We start from the raw sequence: 22,674 nt of genomic DNA, 5'->3' as shown, positions 1-22,674 counted from the left end.
ATAAGTACAATTAATATTACTGTTTTTAGAATTAAAAATTTATTATATAATTGAAATATTATTTCTAAATTAGAATTATAATCTAATTATAAAATTAATTTATTAGTTAATATAATATTAAAATATAATTAGTATCATTATTTGATTGAAAAACTATTTATTAATTAATATAATATTAAAATATTATTAATATATTATTTTTAGGATTATGATGAGTGTTAATTAGAAATGTAATTTATGGATCAATAAATTAATAAAAAATTATAAAATTATATAAAAATTTAGGTTTTATGTATCAAAAATAAGTATACATGTTAAAATAAAAAATTTATGTGTCAAAAATTAAGTATAAATGTCAAAAAAAATTAAATTTCAGAAATTAATATATATAAATTATGTTAAATAATAATTATTAATTAATAAATATTATTAATTTATTGAACATGAATTTAAAAAATTACATAATCAATTCCATGAATTAATGGTATAATTTTAATAAAAATATTAAATAGAAGAATGATAAAAATATCTTTAACTAAGAATTAAATACTTGGAATGTGGGTGACAAATATTTACGAGTATCTTCCATCAAAAGGAATTACTGGAGTGTCCATAACTAAAAAAAAAAGTTATAATTTTAATATTTTGTATTAATTACTGAATAGAGAAAATTTAATCATTATATTCCCATAAAAATAAATCCAGAGCTGAGAAGTTTAGATAACAAACTCATGGACCAGGCTTTCAGTTACAAACAACTGAATATTTGTGTTTGCAACTGTGGAATTCCCCCTTTGATTACTTCCCATGATGTCGTAATAACATTGTCTCAATAATAGAAAAGTTTTGTTTGGTGTTATCTTGACAATTTTTAGATTTTTACCCGTAGAATCACTTTTACAACACAAATACCCATAATTTGTCGTTTCCTTCCTAATGAATCCATGTTTATCCTCTACTTACTAACCCCTCCCAAACAACAACAAAAACAAAATTTAATTTAATAACCATAAAAAGCAACTATAATTTAATATTTCAATTATTTAAGTATTTTAGCCAATTTAAAAAAGCAGAAAAAAGAAACCACAACAGAAGTACTAAGAAATAAACGTCCTGAACTTTCAGACTTTGTTGTCACTAAAAACATCAGCAAATCTTTAATCTTAATCGCTGCATTGGCACTTAATTGTTTGATCCGTGAAAAAGGAATTTTTGCTTCATGATCGCCTCGCTTGTCAGCATCCATTTTTTTTTTTTTTTCACGTACGAAAGTTGAAGAAGAAGCTACCAAGAAGCCACCTTTCTTGTTTTCTCGAAGGTAACCGCCAGAATTCCCGCGCTTCTCTTCTCTTCTCTTCTCTGTCTCGTTCTCTGTTAACTTTTATCTTTCTATAACTTGCCTTTTTAATCGTCATCAAAGATTGTAGCTTTACACTATCACAAACAAAGAATTATGGTAGTACCCAATTCCCAATTTCGTGGGGTTTTTAATGGGATTTCTTTTTCTGTGTTTCTTTTCTTATTGCTTAATCAATGGAATTCTCTTCAGAATCCATTTCCTGTGAACTCCCATTTGAGTTTTGGCTTGAGAGGCAGGAGAGTTTTTGAAATTAATGATCCTGCTGTTTATGTTAACGATACAAGTGTAATTCCACACCATGATCCTAAATTATGTTCTGGGTTGTTTGAGCATAAGGATTTTGGAAATCCTTGTGAGTATTTAATTGCTCATCCTGAGTGCACTTCTGATGGTTTTTTCAATTATATTAGGTTTTTCTATTGTGATTGCAAAAAGTTCACATTTTTGGCATACATTGTGTTGGGTATATGGCTAGTTGCTCTTTTTTATTTACTGGGAAATACTGCTGCCGATTACTTCTGTTGTTCCTTAGAGAAGTTATCAAATCTTCTCAAGCTGCCACCTACTGTTGCTGGCGTTTCTTTGCTTCCATTAGGGAATGGAGCTCCTGATGTTTTTGCTAGTATTGCTGCTTTTGTTGGCAAGGACGCGGGTGAAGTGGGGCTTAATAGTGTGTTGGGTGGAGCTGTTTTTATTACTTGTGTTGTTGTTGGTGTTATCTCGCTTTCTGTGTCAAAAAGGAGGATTCAGATTGATAAGATATCTTTTGTTAGAGATTCTTGCTTCTTCCTGTTCACCATCGGGTCACTTGGCATAGTTTTGATTGTTGGAAACGTCACTGTTGGTGGTGCAATTGCATTTGTTTCAATTTATTTAGTTTATGCATTTGCTGTTGCTGCCAACGAGATTCTGAGAAAATATACTTGGACCTTGAGATTAGATGCTGTAACACCATTGCTTCCTGTTACTGAATTTTCTAATGAAAATAACGAAGATGAATCTGCTTATGCCCCATTGCTCGAGTCTGACTCAAAAAGTGATGTGCCCCTACTCCAAAGTAAGCTTCCACATTGGATGTGGACTTCACAAGTGGCGATTTATTCAAATGAAGTTTCCAAGGAGAGTCCAGATAGCCCAAATAACCAGTGGGGTTGGAATGAGGAGGAAACAGTGAAAGGCAACTCTCTGAGGTCCTGTTTGAAATTGTTTTACCTTCTGGAAATGCCATTGACAATTCTGAGAAGACTGACAATTCCTATAATTGAGGAGGAGCGATGGTCAAAAGGATATGCAGTTGGAAGTGCCACATTGGCACCAATTCTTCTGGCACTGTTGTGGAATACTCGAGAAAATGTTGGTATACTGAATCGAGAAATTTCATACCTCGTTGGTGTTGCTTGTGGTGGTGTCCTTGGCGTTCTTGCATATTTTTACACCAGTGCTAATGACCCGCCTCGGAAGTTTCTATTTCCATGGGTTTTTGGTGGGTTCTTTATGAGCATTATTTGGTTCTACATGATTGCAAATGAGCTTGTTGCTTTGCTTGTAGGATTAGGTGTAATATTTGGAATCAACCCATCGCTCCTTGCTTTAACAGTATTGGCGTGGGGAAATTCAATGGGTGATTTGATGTCAAATATTGCATTGGCGATGCATGGTGGCGATAGTGTGCAGATTGCCATGTCAGGGTGCTATGCTGGCCCTATGTTCAACACGCTTGTTGGGCTGGGACTCTCAATGCTGCTTGGAGCCTGGTCTAGTAAACCCGAATCGTATATAGTACCTGAAGATAATAGTTTGTTTTATACAATGGGATTTCTTGTATCAGGCCTTGTTTGGTCACTCATAGTGTTACCACGGAATGATATGCGCCCTAACAAGATGTTAGGAATTGGACTCATTACAAACTACTTAATGTTTCTAATTTTCAGGGTGGGCACATATAGGGGTGGTATGACAGTGGTAGGCTAGGATTGTACAAATTTTTGTATTCTGAAGTGCTAAATTTTGATCTTTGCCCAGTTCATCCCTTATTTATGTATTGATGAGCTGTCTGTAATATCTTGTATAGCATTCAATCAGGACGGCAATGTCAATGTCAGGAGCAGCATCTCCTGATAATATCAAAGGTAGTAAGAATGTATATCACGGTTTCATGTTAAAAGAAAAATGCTGCTTCAGCAATTGTATTTATTTGTTCGATTGATTATGCTTCTTGCGTATGGCGATGAGTCCAGTTTGAACATCGTGATTCTTGCAGTGCTAATTTTGACATTGTGCTCAAGGAATTTGTTTCCATGTTTCCAGGCTTCACTTATCAAAATGGTTGCAAAGTTAAGCATAAGCAACTTGTGCTGATTGATCCTTTATTGCTCTGTTCTGTCTAATTCATACATTGATCTCAACAGGCATGCTGGTGTGGAATATATATTTGCCTTTACCCTTGGGTGGTGAGGCACATGCTGGAACTCTTGATCTTCTTTTTTTCTTTTTTTTTTTCCCACTAATCTTATTTCAGCTCATTGTAGTGTATGGATGCTGTTTGTATTTGAAGCATAAAAAAGAAGGAATGGCGGTATTATTTTCTGTCATTTACTTTGATTTGTTTTCTTGGGTAAAGTTCTCTTTACTAGACTCGAGAAAACAACTGAAATAATCGCTAGTTCCCCACTTGGACAGTGTCCATATCTTTATCGTTAGAGCCATCTCTGGATGCTTCCTGCCTGCTCAATCCTATTTACTTCTACTCCTGTCTGAAAAATATACTGAATCTTCCCTCTTTTTTTTCTTTTCTTTTTCATTGTTTAGAATTGATGATGATTAAGTAAAACATTCTATTTTTCTTCACTAATATAAAATGAGAATCTTGTGATGATATTATCTTTTAGGTGTAGGTGTAACTAATTATCATCTTATTGAAAAAAAGAAGTATAATGGATAAAAGAAAAGCAAATACATATACAGATGCTTTTTAATTGACATACAGTATTATTATATTATTCAATTTTTATCCACAAAGCCAAAAACAACCACCAAGACCCTTTCTTTCTTTCTTTTTCTTCTCTTTCCCTTTGAACTTCCCTTCCATTTCAAGCTCCATCTACCATTCTTTCTCATCCCATCCGTACCCACCTGATTAAACCTCATTAACGCAAATTATTTCTCTCGCTAATCAAAAGGCCAGAGAAGAAGATGATGCATATGACCTTATACTGGGGCATAAAGGTAACGCTTTTATTCGATTCTTGGAAAACTGATTCATGGCCTAGCTATCTCCTCTCTTTACTCGCTTGTTTCCTCTTCTCATCCTTCTACCAGTACATGGAAGATCGTCGCATCAAATTCAAATCCCTCGCCGCCGCCTCCGCCGCGACTTCGCAGCCATCATCGGTTACCGTTCCCCTTTTGCGCTCCTCTAAACTAGGCCGCTTCAGTTCGGCAAAATTCGCTGCCGCTATTCTTTTTGGATTTAACTCTGCGATTGGGTATCTACTGATGCTAGCTATTATGTCTTTTAACGGCGGTGTTTTCTTGGCTACCGTTGCTGGTTTATCTGTTGGTTATTTGGTTTTCAGAAGCGAAGATGAGCAAGTTGTGGTTATTGAGGATCCATGCGCATGTGCTTAATAAGGGGTTCTTGGTCTGCGATTATTGTTGTTTTTACATAATTAATTCCTGTTTTTAGATCTGGATTCTGATTTTCCTTTTTTCCTTGAAATTTCTCTTCTTAGAGGTTCTGCTACAATACAGCTTGTGAAATGTAATTTGTCCGCATACTTGACCAGTTTTCTCTCTCTTTTAAACGAACATGTTGTATGTTTTCTTTTTGTTTTTGTTTAAACCCTATTTTGAAATAAAACGACTGTGAAATGGATCTGTCGCCTGTATCATAAATTTATAAACGATGGAATATTCTTCTACCCTACACAAGGATCTTAGCTAATAATTTTAGTTATGAACTGCTGTATCATAAATTTTCCACATTTGTAACTTGGATGAAGATTCTATAGCTCAAATAGAAAAAGGTTTGTTTAGGCTCAATTGTATTAACATTCACAAGATTTAAAATGCATCTACATCCCAGTTATTTTGGGAATAAGATTTATATGAACACAAGTACCAAATATGGGAACCTTTTTCCTTTTTTTTATTTTGAACGTCCACCGGGGATTGTATTAGAAAAAGAAGAGGCATTTGCAGCCTCACTACACAAAATACTTACAAAATCAGAATGGGGTTTATCAACCCAGTTCCCTTACTAAGTCCCAGACAAGAAAACATTGCAAATAAATTTACATTGCATCAAATACTAATAAAGCTGAAAGCTTTGGATGTTGGAACCGAAGTTGGTTAGCTTGACATTGCCTCCATTTTAAAGTTGGCTCCAAAATCAGGCCTTAAATTGTGTCCCATTGCTAGACGAGCTAAGCCGAATGAAGCCCACTAAAAGGGCCTAGCGTCAGCAGATGAAGCGCAAAACACCTCTGCCTAAATCATATGAGCAAATAAAATAAAATCCTTGTTTTCCTGGGATTACCAAATCCTATTTTGAAGAGTAATTAGCAAATCTTATCTTGACGAGTAATTAGCAAATCCTATTCTGGATATTCTTCAAAGTAAAAGTTACTTTCCTGTTCGGATGAGGAGAGATATTGCGTTTATATATAAGGCCCGTGTTAGTGTCAGCCATGACATAGCAAAGTCTAATTTACAATCTCAGCTTCCTTCCTTGTCTCGTTTCAGCTCTTATAAGGTTTGATCAATTACAGACAGCAGCATGTCTATTTTTGGTTCACTAAAATTTGCTATTCCTCCTGACTATTTCGGCGACGAATTTGGTGTGCCTGTCATGCCTCCGCGCATCATCAATAAGACGGATACATTAGAGAAATCAAATAAGACAGCAGAGCTCAAAACTCACGACCCAAAGAAAGGTGACACCAACAACAACACGTCAAAGACCGGTAGTAATAAACCGCAGCAGCCTGTTTCACCAGCTTTCGCACCCTTTTTGGATGGATTGCACATTTTTGAGACCCATGTTCTTTAGTTATACTAATGTTTTCTGGCTACTGTTGGGCATAGTCTTCTTGCTTTAATTTTTTTTTTTTTTAATTTCTATTTGCCTAGGACATGAACCCTGTATTCTCTAATTTTAAAGTTAAGTAATTTTTCTTGTCCCTAGCATCTTTTATCTTTTCTTTTCTTGATTGATCCTTGTCCTTTCTTTCCTCCCCTCATAATGAGAGATGGAAATCAATTTCAACCCGCATAAACTCTGAACTGCTTTAAGCGTTTGACAAGACTCAATTCTTATAGTGGTTGAAATTCTTGCACTTTCTTTTGACCTTAGCATTGGGCATTGAGATATCAGTTATTTAATTGGTCCAAACCTGAGAATCTAATTATATATCTATTGTTTTTCTTTGGGTGATGAAATAAATATTGTTGTTGAGTTATACTCTTTCTCTAAATTCTAAATCAATCTTTTGAAAGGGCTTTCACTTATTCTCTATTTATTATTATGTCCTACTATAGTAATATATATAATTCATATATTTTTCTCTTTTAAAAGAGGAAAGAAGATGAACTAAAGGAAACTCTCATTACTTGGTCTTGAAGCAAGCACGCATGCATGGAAAGAAGTAAAATCCTTAACATTCTGCAACTGATCCTTTATATTGTGCTTATTAATACTAGATAATCAATATAAGCATCTCATGGAGCTGCCAATCTTCATCTGCAAACTAATTAATCATTATTTTAACATTCACAAAGAAACATTCGAAGCTTTTCTACAGCTTATTTTATTCGACTTACATACTAATCAACTTCATAACCATGAAACTAAAAACAAAACAAAAGATTAATTAGTCATTTTCACTTTCTGCATATCAGCACCTCGTAGATTCACCATAGATATAATCAAGAACAGAGATGATTCCAAAAACAAAAGCTTGATCAATGCCAGATTTCACCACTACATGATAAAGATCCTTACTTCTCATCACCTCGTTTACTTCCTTCTTCACTCCAATCTTTCACATATCAGAAAACGAATTCACAAAGTTATTTAGTTAACATGGCCTTTCCCAAGCATATATTTTGAAACGTTAGAAAGAGCATCGATGCTGCATTCAATTTTAGCATCTTGAATTAATTACCTGAGCAATAATGTTGCCAAAGTAGTCAACAATTCTACAGTCTCTATCAGGGAAACAACCTCTAATCTCAAAGTCCCAATCTTTGTTGCTTCTTCTTGGCTCAGTTGAGACTCTGATTGCATTGTTCCTTAACAAACAAGAGTCCTTTGGTTCCTTCAAGCTAAAAACCAGCTTCTGGGATCCTTCATAGTCAAAAGTAAAACCTTTCCATTTCCTGTGAATACTCAAAGCCTGAACCATCCCTCCCTGATCAAATTTCATTAAACAAGCTTATTAAGCATATGCAAGTGATCGTTAAACTTATACATGCACGAACGGAAGAATCATGCATGAAAACATACCTTCCGACGAACAAGAAGCAAAGGCTCGCCATCACTATCGCGAACAATTAGCTCCCCTTGTTTGCCAAGAACTCCACACCCATCAACTCTAAAAACAACCTTCTGGCTGCAATCTGTTACAACAAACCCTCCACCATTCACTACGTTAGGCCTTTCCCTAACAGTAAGTACCACCTGAGAAGATGCACAATATAACTTGCTAACAATTGGCATGGTGCCTGAATTTATAGCAGCCATCTCTATCTTAGTTATTGGATCCTTTCTTGCTTAGTTAGCTTCTATATACACAATGCAACAATCAGTTAATGTATATATATAGAAGATGCTAAAGTAAATGAGAGGACAGCATAGTTTCCTTAGTCGTTACAAGATTCAAAGGTTTGGCATAGCTTTTTTGACAATGTGATGCGTAGAAGGTGAGAGAATATGGCGCATATGCATAGCAAAGATTACTTGTTGAAGATGTATAATGTTGATTCACGCGCCTTTGTGCTAAGAGAGAGTGGGTGCGTGAATTCAATAGCTTCTCATAATTGATACATTGCTAAAGGATAAAGGTGGTTACTCTAGCTGAGTTATTTTCAAAAAAGGGTTGTGAGCTTTTTGAAAATGTGTTAACTTATTGACTTGGAAGAGAATCTTTCAAAGCCTAACTGTTCTCTGGTTAAAGTCACCTACTTTCGCACTATTTCTTGAAGTAGAATTGGATTAAAGTGTGGGTAACTAGATCTAAAATCCTGAATAATTATGCTAGTTAAGCAATTAGTTAGTAGCTGAATTGCTGAGTTATGCCTAACAAGTAGACTACTGGAGAGTTTTCGTAGGTTCTAACCTTAAACTACTCCTCCCACCAATGTGATGATAACTTTCCATGGATGTTTCTGAAGTATCGTACAATGGGCCAAGAGACCTCCAAGTGTTGGGAGGACTACACCTTATTACTCATCTATTATCCCCTGTCTTTTCATTCGGACTGCAAAAAGAAAGTGATGCAATTGTGTGTCCAGAGTAATGCTATAGAAGGTCAAAAGAATGCTTGAGACAGGAGACAGAAGCCAGAGGCCCAGAGCCTAGAAAAGATGTCCAGGAAACAGAGCCCATGACAGTTCTAGGCTGGAAGCTCAATCCAGCAACTCCGATGTACGGAACTTGCAGTAAATTGGTATTAATTAAATGACAGACTGATCACAAAGCTAGAAAGTAAAAGAAAGTTTGATAACAAAGCATTCGACCATAGGGTTTTGACAATTAAAACAGAAAATTTAGTTAATGTCAAAAGAATTATGCATTGTTGCAAGGATGCATGCATGCATTGCTAATGCTTACAACTATTCCTCCTCTTTTGTATTATCCGGTGAAATGACGGTTCAGCATACATTTAATTTGAGATTGACGCCTAGAGAATAAGAAAACTTCCCGATATATATGATTAAGGAGAGATTACATATATGGTTTCGGGAAGATTGCACATTTGTTTGTTGGCTGTCACAGCATTTACCTGCAACTATTCAGTCTTACAAAAACCTCCAGTCACGAATTGTTTTCTTATATTGCTTAAGTTAATAGAGAAAAGGAATAAATAAATTGAATTATCATTCGATCAAATTTCTATCACAAATTTTTTAAATGTCTCGAGTGTTTTGAATTGGGCAAACGTAAATTTTGTCCTGGCAATATATACATCTTCCCCAGTTAGAATCTGCTTGGGCAGGTGATGCCACATCATAGATTTTGCATCCCTAGTTAAACACCGGTCAGTTTAGATCAAATCCATTCTGATACTTAAATTAGCAAAATATTTAAAGAGTTAACGGTGAAGTATTTAAAGAGTTAAAATTGCATTATAAAGCTCCTAGTTCTCAACAAAACAGAATGGTAATGTGGAAAAGTGGTGCATTATGCTTTACCATGCACGAGCAAAGATAGAAATTACGTGCCGTAATTTACAGACATTTCTATAATTCATTTCGGGACAAATTTATAATTTGTTTTGAATAGTCCCGTTAGATGTGTATGTGTATGAATAAGAGGAAGTATCATCTAATAACAATAATAAAAGTGACATGCTGTAAATATTGATTTCCTTGCAAGGGTTAATTGAGACTCCAGTTTTGTCTATATATACACGTTCCTCTTTGCATCCAATTGATTAAAAATAGCGAAAGAGTACAAAATTCGAATCAGTAGAAGTCTTATAATTTTTTCGGTGTGATTTTAATATCACTAATTAAATAGTTGTAGTTAATTTGTTTAGTATTAATTAATGTGATTTCACCATTCCACCTCTTACTAATTTAACTTTCATCTAAAACTAATTATATCAATTTTTATAGAATTTAAAAAAAAAAATCAAAAAGAGAAAAAATAGTCTAATAATTTAATTTATTTTTTAATTCTATTCAATTTGAATGTGTTTTGAATGATCTAATAAAACTAAACAAATTTATATTTTAATTATTTATCTAACAAGAGGATTGAACTTCATTTGAGATTCAATTTCTAAAACTATTAACAACTTATCTGCGGCTTTCTCTTTAAAAATAGCATAACCTTCTGTAAGTGTTACTAGGAATGAGAATTTGGCAAGGCGTTCATACCATAGAAAATATTATAAAATGATCAGTAGCAATCTTTCAGCACGAGAGAGATATGGAAATCCAAAATGGGAAGGACTGTAGGCAGCCATACTGACACAGTTGCTAAGTTATATGCATAAGATATTAAATGGCGGGACCATGGACCTACACACCGCCACCACATGATGCGCAGACTTACAACTGGAGAGTCAAAGGCTGATTATCAACTTCAGTAGGGGCATCAACGCTGCAAGACCGAGTGCTTGTATGGGCTCTTAAGTGAGGACGGAAAAATTACTTAAATTTCATTAATATATCAACAGGTGGATCATCATGATTGGTCGAGCCTCCACGAGTGGAGTGGAGATGGGAGTAATGCTATTCAATTGGTCTTTAATTGATTGAAAAATTATGAAATTCAGAATTAGATTAATTTACATAAAAGAAAGTTTTTTTTTTTTTTTTTAAATTTTATTTTTTAATAAAGAGAGCAACTTTGATATTTCATATCAGTGCATGTTCTGATATTGGTAAAACACGATTCTAACCTTTTATTTTCTGAGAAGTCTAAAATCAGGTGAAGTGCAATAATATTGTGCAGCAATACACTATAGCTGCAGTATAAATAGTAATGATAGTGAAGTACTTACTACTGTCAACCTGCCACAGGGTCCTAAATATGCAATGATGATGCTTTTGAAGTTCTGGGGTTTGTGATTTTGAACCTCTAACGTATACCCAAAGGGAATAGCTCTTCACTTGATTATCTATTGTAGCTGATATGACTCCCAAGAAACTTCATAGCTTTTCCATTTAATAAGGTTCTATTTACATGGTGTTTAATTTGATTCAACTAAAATGAGAGATGTGATATTATCCTGTTGATTAAAAATTAATAAATTTTTATATTATTTTGTGTGAAAATAGTGAAATTTACTTTCACATTAAATAAGTTTACTATCTCAATTAATATCAAGCGAGAAGCCAATGTGTAACTGCTAAACATGGGCAATATATTAACAAACAGCTTAACCAGTTTCTAAATTATGTCTTTCAAAACACTTGACATCAGTAAAGAAATTATGAATATTCATGATGTGTGTAGTCCAATCTTTTTAGGTTTTCTCTTCTCTAGTATAGATAATTTAGTCTAATAGTAATTATATATATCCGATTTTAATAAAATTTAATTTTTGAGTTTTTTTTTTAATTTTTATTAATAAATTAAAAAAGAAAATTTAAAAATTAGAAGTTAGAAGGTTGTTGAAAGGGTAATTAATAAAAAGGCGAAAGATGGTACATAAAACGACAATGATTGCTTGGTTGCCGATTCTAGAGAACAAAATATACACTGCACACTCAGACCGCACCCGGCTCATGTTAACATTGTTTGGTCTTGAACTGCTAACCTGCTTTTTTCTTTCTTTTTGTTTAAGAAAAAGAAAAATTAACAGCGGTACATAAAACTTTGGAAAAGAGCGGGAATAGGCATCCCCATCGACTTGTCGTCTCAAAGTCGGACCCCACCTCTCCATCAAAGATTTTCAGGACCCCACCAGCGGGTCCCATTTCTTTGCAAGGTAAAAAGAAGAGAGGAATGGGGACTTGTGCTCACGCGGGAAATGGACGCGCGTGGTGAATAGAAAAGGGTGAGAGATGTGAACCGTACGGAATGTGGATCGGGTGTGGTTTGTTGCTTGGGCGAGTGAAAAACATTGAACAAGGTGGCGTGAAGGATGACTAAATAGTCAAGTTGCTTTCTTTCTTAACCCTTCAAATCCCCACTTCCCTTTCTTTTTTATTTTTAATTTAATTTTTGACTTTTTACTTTTAAATCCAGGTAGCTTGGGTTGGGACTGCCCTTTTAATTAATTAATTACTATCTAATTAAATATATATAATAATAATCCGATAAGATTATAAAATATGTTAATTTATTAATTAACATACTAATATTAAGATATAATTAATTAAAACTTGTCAAGTTAAAAGTTATGGTTTAATCAGAAAAATGAGTTATTAATGAGTGAGTAATCTTTTAGTTATAAAAAAATAACATACTAATTAATATATTGATAGCAAAATACAATATAGAATTGTACCATATAATTAAACTGAAAATTTTACACATGTGTTGGTGGTTCAACAGGTCCCACTTTCACTAGCTAGCTGGTCCAAATTTAGAAATCAAGGTTAAAATCTTATGGTAGAGAGGCTATCTTTTACATGTTTATGTTAATTAATAAGCTAAAGAGAAGAAGGCAATTCATTTCTGACTGGCTCCTTGTATAATGATTTTCTAGCATCCCAATTCAAAAAAAGAAAAAATGTGACACGAACCAAAAAGTTTTTTGAAAAAAGGGGGACCTAAAAGAAATGAAAATCTTGAAATCTGTAAACCCCACCTGCTTTCTCAGTGTAAAAATTAGCATTTTGCTTGCCCTGTTTCAAGAAATAGCAGAGATTCCCAAGCTTTAGCGCTACTAACAACAGCAGCAGCTCTTTTTTGTAATAGGTTACTTCACTTCTTCTTTCACACTTCATATGAAGATTACCCTTTGTAGTAGTTTTTTACTTACTACTACTCACTTCTTTCTTTCTTCTTCTTTCTCTCAAAATCAGAGCTCCTTCTTTTCCCTCTAAATCCAAACTCCATTACAAGTTACAACCATGTCCTTTTTTTCCTTCTTTTCTTTTAAAGAAAAAAGAAGAAGAAAATATTCAATTATATTCTCTTTCCTACGCAGCTATCACGTGTCCATCTCAGGTACTACATCGTGCTTTTCGCTTCTTCTCAGTCTGCAAATCCACCACCCCACCAGCGAGACACATTCTCAGAAAATAATACATTTTCACAGCACAGAGAGAGATTTCTGGGCTTATTATTCTCTCAAATTTTGATCAAAGATCTTAACTTTCTTACTTTTTTCTCTGGGTTATTACTGATGTAAAAAAGAAAAAAGAAAAAAGAAAAGAAATGGGGTTTCGCACAAAGAGTTGTTGCAGGTTCTCAGGCACAGCCGTCTTTTACCATTATTACCACTATCATTATTACCATGCATAAAGGCTGTGTCTTGTGTCTCTCCAGAAAGAAAAAAAATAAAATCATCAGATATCTCTCTCCACGCACACTCTGTGACACTGTTATGACTCTCTTTTTATCCTTATTATCGCTCTCTTTCATTCATTTATTTTTACTATCATCTTCCCCTCAAATTAATCTTTCTGCAAAGTAAACAATAAAAACACCATCTCCACTATAAATAACATACACACATTTACATTTATGTACTGCCTCTGCTCTTGTTTCAGCTCTTTGCCTCTGCTCTCTTCTTTTTTACTGCTCTTCTTTTTTCTTTTCTTAATTTTCTGAGTCGCAATTATCCTTGTCAGATCATTTAATTACTATCTCTACCTCACTGAAAAAAATATAACTTTTCGTATACACACACCTGACATATTACTTGCCCGCTTATTGTTTGTCCCTTGCTATTTGCTATTAGTGGTTGCTTATGTCTTGTTACTTCCTCTACTAGTATTCCTTGTTTGCTCTCATTTTTGCATCTTTTGAGTGGTTTTTTTTTTACCTCCTTTTTGTTTCTTGGAGAGATATATTTTGTCGTCAGAAAGTTATAGAGCAATGGTTGCTTCTCCTAAGTCTGGTGGCGCTGGCTCTTCTTCTGTTCCGTCTTTGCCGCCGCCTTGTCCTAAGTCTCCGCCGGAGTATCCTGATTTGTATGGCAAGCGCAGAGAAATGGCTAAAGTGCAGATGCTTGAGAGAGAAATCGGTTTTCTTGAGGTGGGTTCTTAAATTTGCTTCTTTTTTTCTTTATAAAGGAAAAGATTCTAGTGCAACTAAATATATGACTTCAATGGAAATGAGAATCCTGAATAACAAAAAGAAAATCATATCTTGATTGGAGAATTTCTTAATTTATTAGCAATACTTTCATAGACAGGACCTGTTACCTCTATGTTAAAGTATATTATTTGTTAAAGGTGCAACCTTTGTTGCTGTGAATAATATTATAGAGAACCAGCTATCATATGTGAACAGCTGAAAATGGAAATAGCCATTTCTAGCTGGGTAGTTTTTGCCTGAAGCTTTGAGTGTTTGACATGACTTATTATGCGATAGCACTGAATCTGTTTGCTGATTATCGTTTAAACTATTGAAAGGGGGTAATAGCTAACTGAATTTCACCTAACCATCAAATTCAAGCCTTTTTCCAAATCTAATGGGCTAATCATGGATAGACTCGTTGCATGTTCGCATAGCAAGAATCTTACCTTTTCTCTTCAGTCCCCGGACCTTTTTGGTTGAGGGTTCAACTATTTGTAGCCCATTTTAAGCATCAAGAACCTTGTTTAGCTTGTTGAAGATAGAAATGGTGAACTTTCTGAGTACTCTGCAAAATACTTGTGCAGAACTACACAAAATATTGAGATGTTACAGAGTATCGTATTCAATTTTTATTTCTTTCAGTTGTAATTGATAGATCCCGGGTGCTCATAAAGATTTTCTTGAACCTGAAATGGCACTTCAGGTGAAATTTCTTTGTTTGATCTCTTGCAACTTGAGGTGGTCCTAATAGCATCATCATGTGATAGGTTTCACAAATGGCAGAGAACCAATCATTTTCTGTTTTATGATAAAAGCTGAGAAACGCTATTATTAATGTCTGATGCTACCGATTCATATCATGAAGTTTGTGCAGTGATAAAACTCAAAAATGCAAACAAGTGATTAATTATGTTTTCTTGTTTTTTTGTATCGGTCCCATTTTGTTTACCAGTGTCAATAGTTTAATTAACAATTTCACTTTGAGCAGGAGGAACTAAAATCTGTCCAAGGCCTTCAGCCGGCGACCAGATGCTGCAAAGAGTATGTCTATTTGTGTTTGCCTTGCATAGCTTCTAATTCTTTATTTTTGTGTACAAATAGCTCATTTGATTACTGCTATTCCGGTTCGGGATTATATTCTGATAACCTAGGATAAATAGGAAATCTGTTGTTCATCTATGATAAGCTAGCTGCAATTGATTCTGCAGGGTCAGTGATTTTGTGGTGGCAAATTCAGATCCTTTAATACCTACGTAAGAATGTTATTTTCATCTTTTCATCTTTTCTGTCTATTTAGAAAGGGGACTATTCGACTTATTTTTTTGTTTATTTTCTTTTTAGCAGAAATCGGAAGAACCGAAGGTCTTGTCGATTCTGGAAGTGGCTTTGGTACTGTTTTCTTGTCCTATGTCTTATGTTCTGTATCTATATGTTATCAGTGCACTTAATGTTAGCTTAAACTTAATATGGAAATGATTTGGAGTACTCACTCCAGATAAAAATTGGAAAAGGTGGTGCAACTTAGAATTTAAAAGCACTTGCATATTGTTAGTGCATTTAGTTAGTTTAGCTATAATTTTTACCAAAACAACTTTATGTTTCATCTAATTTTAATTTATTAAGATAATTAATGGATTTTTAGTACTATGATTGTTTTTTATACAACTTAGTATTTTTTTTTGTTGATAAAATGATTGCACACTTTTTTCTCTGCATGCCTTAACTCCGCCACAAATAACACAAGTTTCCATTTCTTCCTGCAGTGGAATACCCTGCTTTAATTTCTCATGGATCTGTTGTGGCCGCCATTCGGGATGCTGCCCTTGTCCAGAGTTGCCACGGTGCTGTCTCTGTGACTGTGACTGTGACCTATGCAACTGCTGCTCCTGTTTCCGCTGCTCAACACCCAAGTGCAAATGTTGCTCTTGGTGTTGCTCCTGCTCCTGCTCTTGCTCTTGTCCAACATCCAATTGCTGTAGGTGTAGAAAGCCCTCATGCAGCTGTAACTGCTGCACTTGTCGACTTCCTTCGTGCCCAGATTGCTCTTGTTGCAAACCTTCGTGCCCAGATTGCTCTTGTTGCAGACCTTCGTGCCCGGATTGCTCTTGTTGCAGACCTTCGTGCCCGGATTGCTCTTGTTGCTCTTGTTGCAGACCTTCGTGCCCGGATTGTTCTTGTTGCTCTTGTTGCAGACCTTCGTGCCCGGATTGCTCTTGTTGCATACCTTCATGCCCAAATTGCTCTTGTTGCAAATTGTCATGTCCAAAATGCAATTGCTGCACATGGTTATGCTGTTGTCCTAAGTGGACATGCTCTACTCCTAAATGTCCTAAACGTCCTAAATGTCCAAAGGTACGTCTTTGTTGCAATTGTACAAAAACTTGTTGTAATCCATGCTGTCTATTCTTTTAGCACATCAAGATAAGCACCATGAGGAATTCCTTTTTCTTCAGTATACGGTTCAATTTCTACGCATATCTTATTGTTGAATTTGTATGTTTTGTTATGCTTTCATGAACTGGCCTTAGCTAGAATTATCAAGTGTTGATTATTAAATCTGCGGTTCAGTTCAAACAAGAAATACGTGCCATATAAGACATAGAGTTTGGAAGTAATCCTACATTGATTAGATTTCTGGGGCTCAATTGGTTTGGCTGGATTGGAATTTTGAATCATATCAATGGTTTTTGTCAGTCATTAGTTTGTTGTTTTTTAGCTTCAAGCGTCGTAGATCTTGATTATAGATAGTCAAGCACACATTTAATTCACACTTACATTCCTTTGCTCAAATGCATAATTCAAACCAGAGGACCTACAACTAATTAAATTATTGGTGCCAAATAATTGAATTGGCAGGCCATATTCTTGATGGTTTATGGTTGCTACTGGCCACCAGCCATAAAACTATCCTTTTCTGCAAAAACTGTAAACTACAGGGAACTGTCTTTTCATTTCAGTTCTCTAAAACCATGGCTATTCAAGATAATGCTGTGCACAGGCTTTACCTTTGTCAATTAAATCAGGTAAGGCTGCAGGGCTGCAATAGTGGTAATCTTACCAACCTAAGGGCCAATAATGTAAAGAATGGCCCTGGTTTAGAGCATCAATTTTGCTAGCAATAGCTAACTTCAGAAAATGGTGTCAGAGAACAATCAGTTGGTGGAAAATAATGCACTTACTGTATGCATACGATACCGGTGAGCCATTTGCAATCGCTCAACTGTTGCAATATATGCTCAAACCAAGGCCAGGAAGAAGGCAGGACTGTTTGTATCATCTTACCTATCTGTAGTGAAATAATGGTCCGTTGGGATAAGCGTAGAGTTCAGTTTCTGTCCATGATGAATAGGAGCTGGAAATTTTCATATTAGGGTCCATCCCCAAGCTGGGCAAATCATAGTCATGTTAATCCAAGAGATTAACTTAGGGCTTGCATCTTGATAAGGAATAAATTTCATTCCAAACTGTATATTTTAGTAAAAAGGATGTTAAATGTCCGAGAGAGAATAAATAATTTCTAACAAACAGGTTGACCAGTTACTTTCAGAATTTGAAGATAAAATGATAGCAGGCTGTGGTGATGTAGATCAAGATTTCTAAGAAAAAATAGCTAAAGAAAAACATTCGCTGTCTAAACTTGATTATTTTAGCTCAATCAAGATTCATGGATAGACCGACAAAAGAAATGGTTACCCCAACACCCCATTGCCAACCTTGAAATGGTTAGCAAAGCACATGCAAGTCAAAAGCCCAATCCTTTTTTAATATTTCTAATGGGGAAAAAGAAAAGGATACAAAATCAAGGATTTGGTGCTCCATTGAGTCCGGGCAATAACTCAAATCCACCTGCTCATAATAACATATTGAAATTCAGATCCTAATAATGCTGAAAGACCCATCCGTATGCAATTCTATCAAATAAATTAGCTTTGGAAGCACACAAAACAATTTGAAAGCTTAGAAGCCTTAATCTGCCCTATCATTCTCTAATTTTTCTAATGGCAAAAATGCCAAAACCCACAACATATCTCCAAACTCACTTGTATCAGTTCCTTTTCCGTCGCTTCCTTTTCTTTAATAAAGTCGGTGCAGAGGCCCAACAAGAGAAAACCCATTTTCAACAAACGAAGAGATCTCACAACAGCTGCGTCCAAGCAAAGGCAACTGGGCTTCTAACTTGGTGTTCAGCATTTCTCCAAACTATTGAACCAAATCCATTTCTTGCCGCCTTCCTTATACCTTTCTTTGCCACAAAAGTTACGGTATACCTAAGCTTATCTCCTACATTTCTGAACACAAGCTTTGTAGGCTTCACTGATACCCCCACTGTAGAGGGTGCAGTCACCTCCACTTCATAAATGGACCCTGCCTCCCCTACATTAGTCAATTCTCGAGTATACCTTACGACCCTTTTGTTCCCAAAAACCACCGAGAATGATGGGTAATTGAGCTCACCAGGGTCACTGAATTTCCTTGCACAAGTAACATTAGGCCTCTTGACAATGAGTTGTACGTGATCAATGGTGTAACCGAGTGAGCACAAGAATGCTACATAATCTTCTGTTGAGACATCATATACAAGGCCTGGGGACATTGCCTTATGTGGGTCGACATGACCCGAACCATGAGCCCATGGATTGGACAATGTACCAGGAATAGTAGTACTACCGGCATCACGCAAGGGAGCGTGGGTGTTGTCCACAACATATGCAGTGGTCATGAGGGCTGACTTGATTGCACTTGGGCTCCAGCCTGGGCGTGCTGCCTTTAGCAATGCAGCTACTCCACTGATGTGTGGGCAAGACATTGATGTTCCTGTGCCCATTAAACCAAAATGCATTGTTACAAACAAGAAATATACATTTTTAGTGCATAAAGATTTAACCTTTGGCTTTAAATAATAATTATTAATAAAATAAAAGCAAAATTGGCATGGCAAACCTAACATCAAAGAGATATTCAAATATGACCGTTGGAGATTACCTGACATAATGTTGAACTGAGTTTTCCTAGTGTCCTTCTCAAGACCAGTGGGTCCGACAGCTTCTGACCAAGCTGCCAAGATATTGACTCCAGGACCAATTAGATCCGGTTTCAAGATTTGTGGTGTAACCATATTAGGACCTCTTGAACTAAAAGCAGCAACCACCGGTGATGGCCGTACATTCAACACTGTCCCACCAAAACTCAACAAAGCCGTTGGGTTTCGACTACCCTTCATATATTCTCTAATCATATCACCAGCTTTGCTCCCCACCGCCACAGCCGGTAACAAGTGACTATCCGCCACCAATTCCTCCCCACTCGCCGCCGTGTTAGCCAATATCATACCAATCCCACCAGCATCACGTACAACTGCACCCTTTTCAACACGTGGGTTTATTCCTCTATCACAAACCACCACTTTCCCACGTACTATACTCGGTACGAGTGAACCGGGCAAACACAAATTGCTTGAACTGTTACCCTTATTATAAACCAAACCCACCGGTTTATTCCCCATTCCTGTTCCACTATAAAGAGAGACACCAGTGAAGCGGTTTTGGTTACCCAGTACTGCGTAAGCTGGAAAGTCTCTATCCAAAGTACCGGCTCCAACGGTCATGATCCAAGGAGCAACGTTAGCTAAAGTTGCTTTAGATGGCCCACTGTTACCAGCAGAACAAGAAACAAAAATGCCTCTCTCCACTGCAGCGAAAGCTCCAACTGCTATAGTGTCGCGATAATATGGTGCGGATCCACCACCAAGAGAAAGAGAAAGCACATCTACACCGTCTGCAATAGCTTTATCCATTCCTGCAAGTATATCAGACGCATAACAACCAGTGCTCCAACATACCTTATAACTGGAAACACGCGCGTGCGTGGCCATTCCACGAGCATTTCCACTTGCATAACCGAGTAAACTAGCGTTAACAACTTGGGAACCGGCGGCTGTGCTGGCAGTGTGTGTTCCGTGGCCTTCTTGGTCTCGGGGTGACTCGATCTCCTTTGATTTCTTCAAGTAACTCCCAGCGGATGCCATACGGTACCCTTTTGAGAAAAAACGGGCTCCGATTAACTTCTTATTGCAGAGTTTAGGACTGAAATCTGATCCCGATTCACATTCTCCCTTCCATTTAGATGGGATCTCAGGCATGCCCGAGTCGTCGAAGCTCTTCGACTCGGGCCATACCCCAGTATCGAGAACTCCGATAACTACACTATAAGAAGCTCGGTCGATGTCTAAAGAGTTATGTCCACCGAGCAATCCCAAGTCAGTGTTGAGGCCAAGAAATTCAGGAGTACGAGTAGTATGGAGAGAGTATACGGTGTCTTCGTAGACATCAAGAACAGCATTAGACTTTCTAAGAGAGTCTGCTTCTTCAGGATCAAGAGAAGCAGCAAATCCTGGAAATGCGGAACTATAGGAGTAAAGAAGGGAGTCAGACGGGGAGGTGGTGGTGGTGACGGATTGGAGACTAGCAGAGTACCATTCTTGATGGGTGGCAAAAGCTTCAGGCTTGGTATGGTGTTTCATGTGAACTATGTAGGTTTGTTTTGCAATGGTGGTGGAGCAAGTGATGGAGATGAAGAGGAGTGAAAGAAGGGTAAGGGCCACGGAGGCCATGGTTGCTTGCTTCTTCTCTCTTTTTTTTTTTTTCTCCTGGGTGGAAGAGAAAGGAACTGAGAGTTGAGAGATTGGGTTGTTTATGGATTTAAATAGATGAAGATGAAAGAGTTTGGAAACAGTCGCTTATTGCTGCGACTGTCAGAAAGTATCCGTATAACAACGAGGAGGGATGGACCCATGTCGGTTTTATATAGAACTCCCAAATTTAATTTATTATTACCGGTTATTAATTAATTTTGGTACTGGACCAAAATGCAAACTAATTTTGGTACTGGATCAAAATGCAAATCAATTGGAAAAAGAAAAACACGAGTGGGGGGTTTTAATTGGGTCCCTCAAAAAGGCTGTAAAGCCAAAAATGGTGTTGAAAAATTTGATTAAGTTTTAAGATTGAGAAAATAAGGATTGCGAATGGCAATAGATGAATAATTATGATGAAGGAGTGCATTAAAATAGAAAGAAGTGGAAGACAACCGAATTTGCGTATGGCTTCTTTAGTATGAATTGAGAGAGGGGGACATGTAATTTTGATCAAGGGAGTTACAAGGCACTTTTCTGTCTTTTGTCTTTTATAATCACATGGAGACTAGCTGGAGTGGACACCCTTTTATCTCAATGCTCCCACTACTAACGACCTTAGCCTTAGGTTTTATTTATTCAATTCATTTTTCCTATTCTGAAAACGCATGTCCACTAGTTAAAGCTAAGCAACTCACACGACTAATAGTGCCACTGATTTTTTTATTTTTTTATTAGTATTCTAATCCTTATTACGGTGGTTACTAATTTCTTTTTCTTTTTTTACAATAATAATTTAATTTTATTAGAAAACAAATTTCAAGAGATTGGATCTCAATCTTATAAAATATTAATATATAAATATAAAGAAATTAACTCAAATACTAATAATAATATATTTTTCGAATAAAAGATTAACATATAATTTCATGTATAACCATATTTATAAAAAAAATTTAAGATAAATTTAATTTATCACATCATCCGCATACTAATTTAATTATATGGTAGCATATGATTTTATTTATTAATTGATGTATTTTCATTAGTTGATTTACAAAAAAAATATATATTTTTTATTATATAATTAGAAATATATATCATCAACTAATCTCGATATAATATATATAATTTATTCATTCTATACTAACTGTAATTTTTTAACTAATTTTTTATATTAAAAATTAATTATATATTATTTTATATATCTAACATAATATTAATTTTTTATTTTTACTTTTATGTTAAAATAGGTAAAATAGGTATAATCTAATTTAGTTCAATTAATATTTTTATAATTAAATTTATTGAATATTCTTTTAGTTTAAGTAAATTATTAAAAATTGATAAAAAAAATAGATAAGCTCTAAAAAGCATGGAGACGAGGAATAAAAGAGAAGGGATTTAAGAGGGAAAAAGGAAATATAGAAAGAGATGGTAGAGAAGTGCAACTTTGTACTTTTCTAATGATAAATTCATCGTCCAAGTATTAAGACTGGTCCCGCGCCTTCTTCTTCTTCTTATTATTATTATTATTCTTTTTTTCTGGAAGTAACGGCTACTTTTTTAGTACGTCTCTGTTCTTCCTTCTCATTTCTTCTGTTTTGACCGCTCTATTCATCACATCTCTCTCCCATCACCTCATACAATTACTATTTCTCCATTTCTGCTCTTCTTATATACCAAATTCTTATTTATATCTAAAAAATATTTGTTTCTCTTCTAAACTGCAGATATGAATGGCATCTTACAAAATTA

At 35.6% G+C, this 22,674-nt stretch overlaps 5 protein-coding genes across 8 annotated transcripts; 3 read left to right on the top strand and 2 right to left on the bottom strand.

Annotated features, from left to right (window-relative positions):
* The first annotated feature begins 830 nt into the window (after positions 1 to 830).
* On the top strand, positions 831 to 5,246 carry LOC8281161 (cation/calcium exchanger 4). Its single transcript, XM_015717411.3, has one exon. It carries the CDS (start codon positions 1,454 to 1,456, stop codon positions 3,329 to 3,331), a length of 1,878 nt encoding a protein of 625 aa, XP_015572897.1. The 5' UTR covers positions 831 to 1,453; the 3' UTR covers positions 3,332 to 5,246.
* Positions 4,394 to 5,246, top strand: LOC8281162 (copper transporter 5). The gene has a single exon (XM_002516216.4). It carries the CDS (start codon positions 4,553 to 4,555, stop codon positions 4,985 to 4,987), a length of 435 nt encoding a protein of 144 aa, XP_002516262.1. The 5' UTR covers positions 4,394 to 4,552; the 3' UTR covers positions 4,988 to 5,246.
* Positions 5,247 to 6,996: 1,750 nt separating this feature from the next.
* LOC8281164 (protein LURP-one-related 6) lies at positions 6,997 to 8,277 on the bottom strand. Its single transcript, XM_002516218.4, has 3 exons — positions 7,866 to 8,277; positions 7,525 to 7,770; positions 6,997 to 7,398 (listed from the first exon to the last, which is right to left on the bottom strand). The coding sequence occupies exons 1-3, from the start codon at positions 8,100 to 8,102 to the stop codon at positions 7,255 to 7,257; spliced, it is 627 nt and encodes a 208-aa protein (XP_002516264.1). The 5' UTR covers positions 8,103 to 8,277; the 3' UTR covers positions 6,997 to 7,254.
* Positions 8,278 to 12,900: 4,623 nt separating this feature from the next.
* Positions 12,901 to 16,775, top strand: LOC8281165 (guanine nucleotide-binding protein subunit gamma 4). Of its 4 annotated transcripts, XM_048371858.1 has the most exons (7): positions 12,901 to 14,240; positions 15,274 to 15,326; positions 15,494 to 15,538; positions 15,630 to 15,674; positions 16,049 to 16,323; positions 16,354 to 16,436; positions 16,476 to 16,775. In XM_048371858.1, the coding sequence occupies exons 1-7, from the start codon at positions 14,082 to 14,084 to the stop codon at positions 16,695 to 16,697; spliced, it is 882 nt and encodes a 293-aa protein (XP_048227815.1). In that variant the 5' UTR covers positions 12,901 to 14,081; the 3' UTR covers positions 16,698 to 16,775. The 4 variants fall into 4 exon arrangements, with proteins under 4 accessions (XP_048227815.1, XP_048227813.1, XP_048227814.1 ...); XM_048371856.1 differs by having other exon boundaries at positions 12,911 to 14,240; positions 16,354 to 16,775; XM_048371857.1 differs by having other exon boundaries at positions 12,911 to 14,240; positions 16,049 to 16,436.
* A 1,252-nt stretch (positions 16,776 to 18,027) lies between these two features.
* On the bottom strand, positions 18,028 to 21,066 carry LOC8281166 (subtilisin-like protease SBT1.8). Its single transcript, XM_002516220.4, has 2 exons — positions 19,269 to 21,066; positions 18,028 to 19,100 (listed from the first exon to the last, which is right to left on the bottom strand). Exons 1-2 carry the CDS (start codon positions 20,893 to 20,895, stop codon positions 18,421 to 18,423), a joined length of 2,307 nt encoding a protein of 768 aa, XP_002516266.1. The 5' UTR covers positions 20,896 to 21,066; the 3' UTR covers positions 18,028 to 18,420.
* Between the last annotated feature and the right edge of the window lie 1,608 nt (positions 21,067 to 22,674).

Source organism: Ricinus communis, chromosome 3 (assembly GCF_019578655.1).
Source record: "Ricinus communis isolate WT05 ecotype wild-type chromosome 3, ASM1957865v1, whole genome shotgun sequence".
NCBI classification, from domain to species: domain Eukaryota; kingdom Viridiplantae; phylum Streptophyta; class Magnoliopsida; order Malpighiales; family Euphorbiaceae; genus Ricinus; species Ricinus communis.
This window is presented reverse-complemented; position numbering and strand designations above follow the sequence as displayed.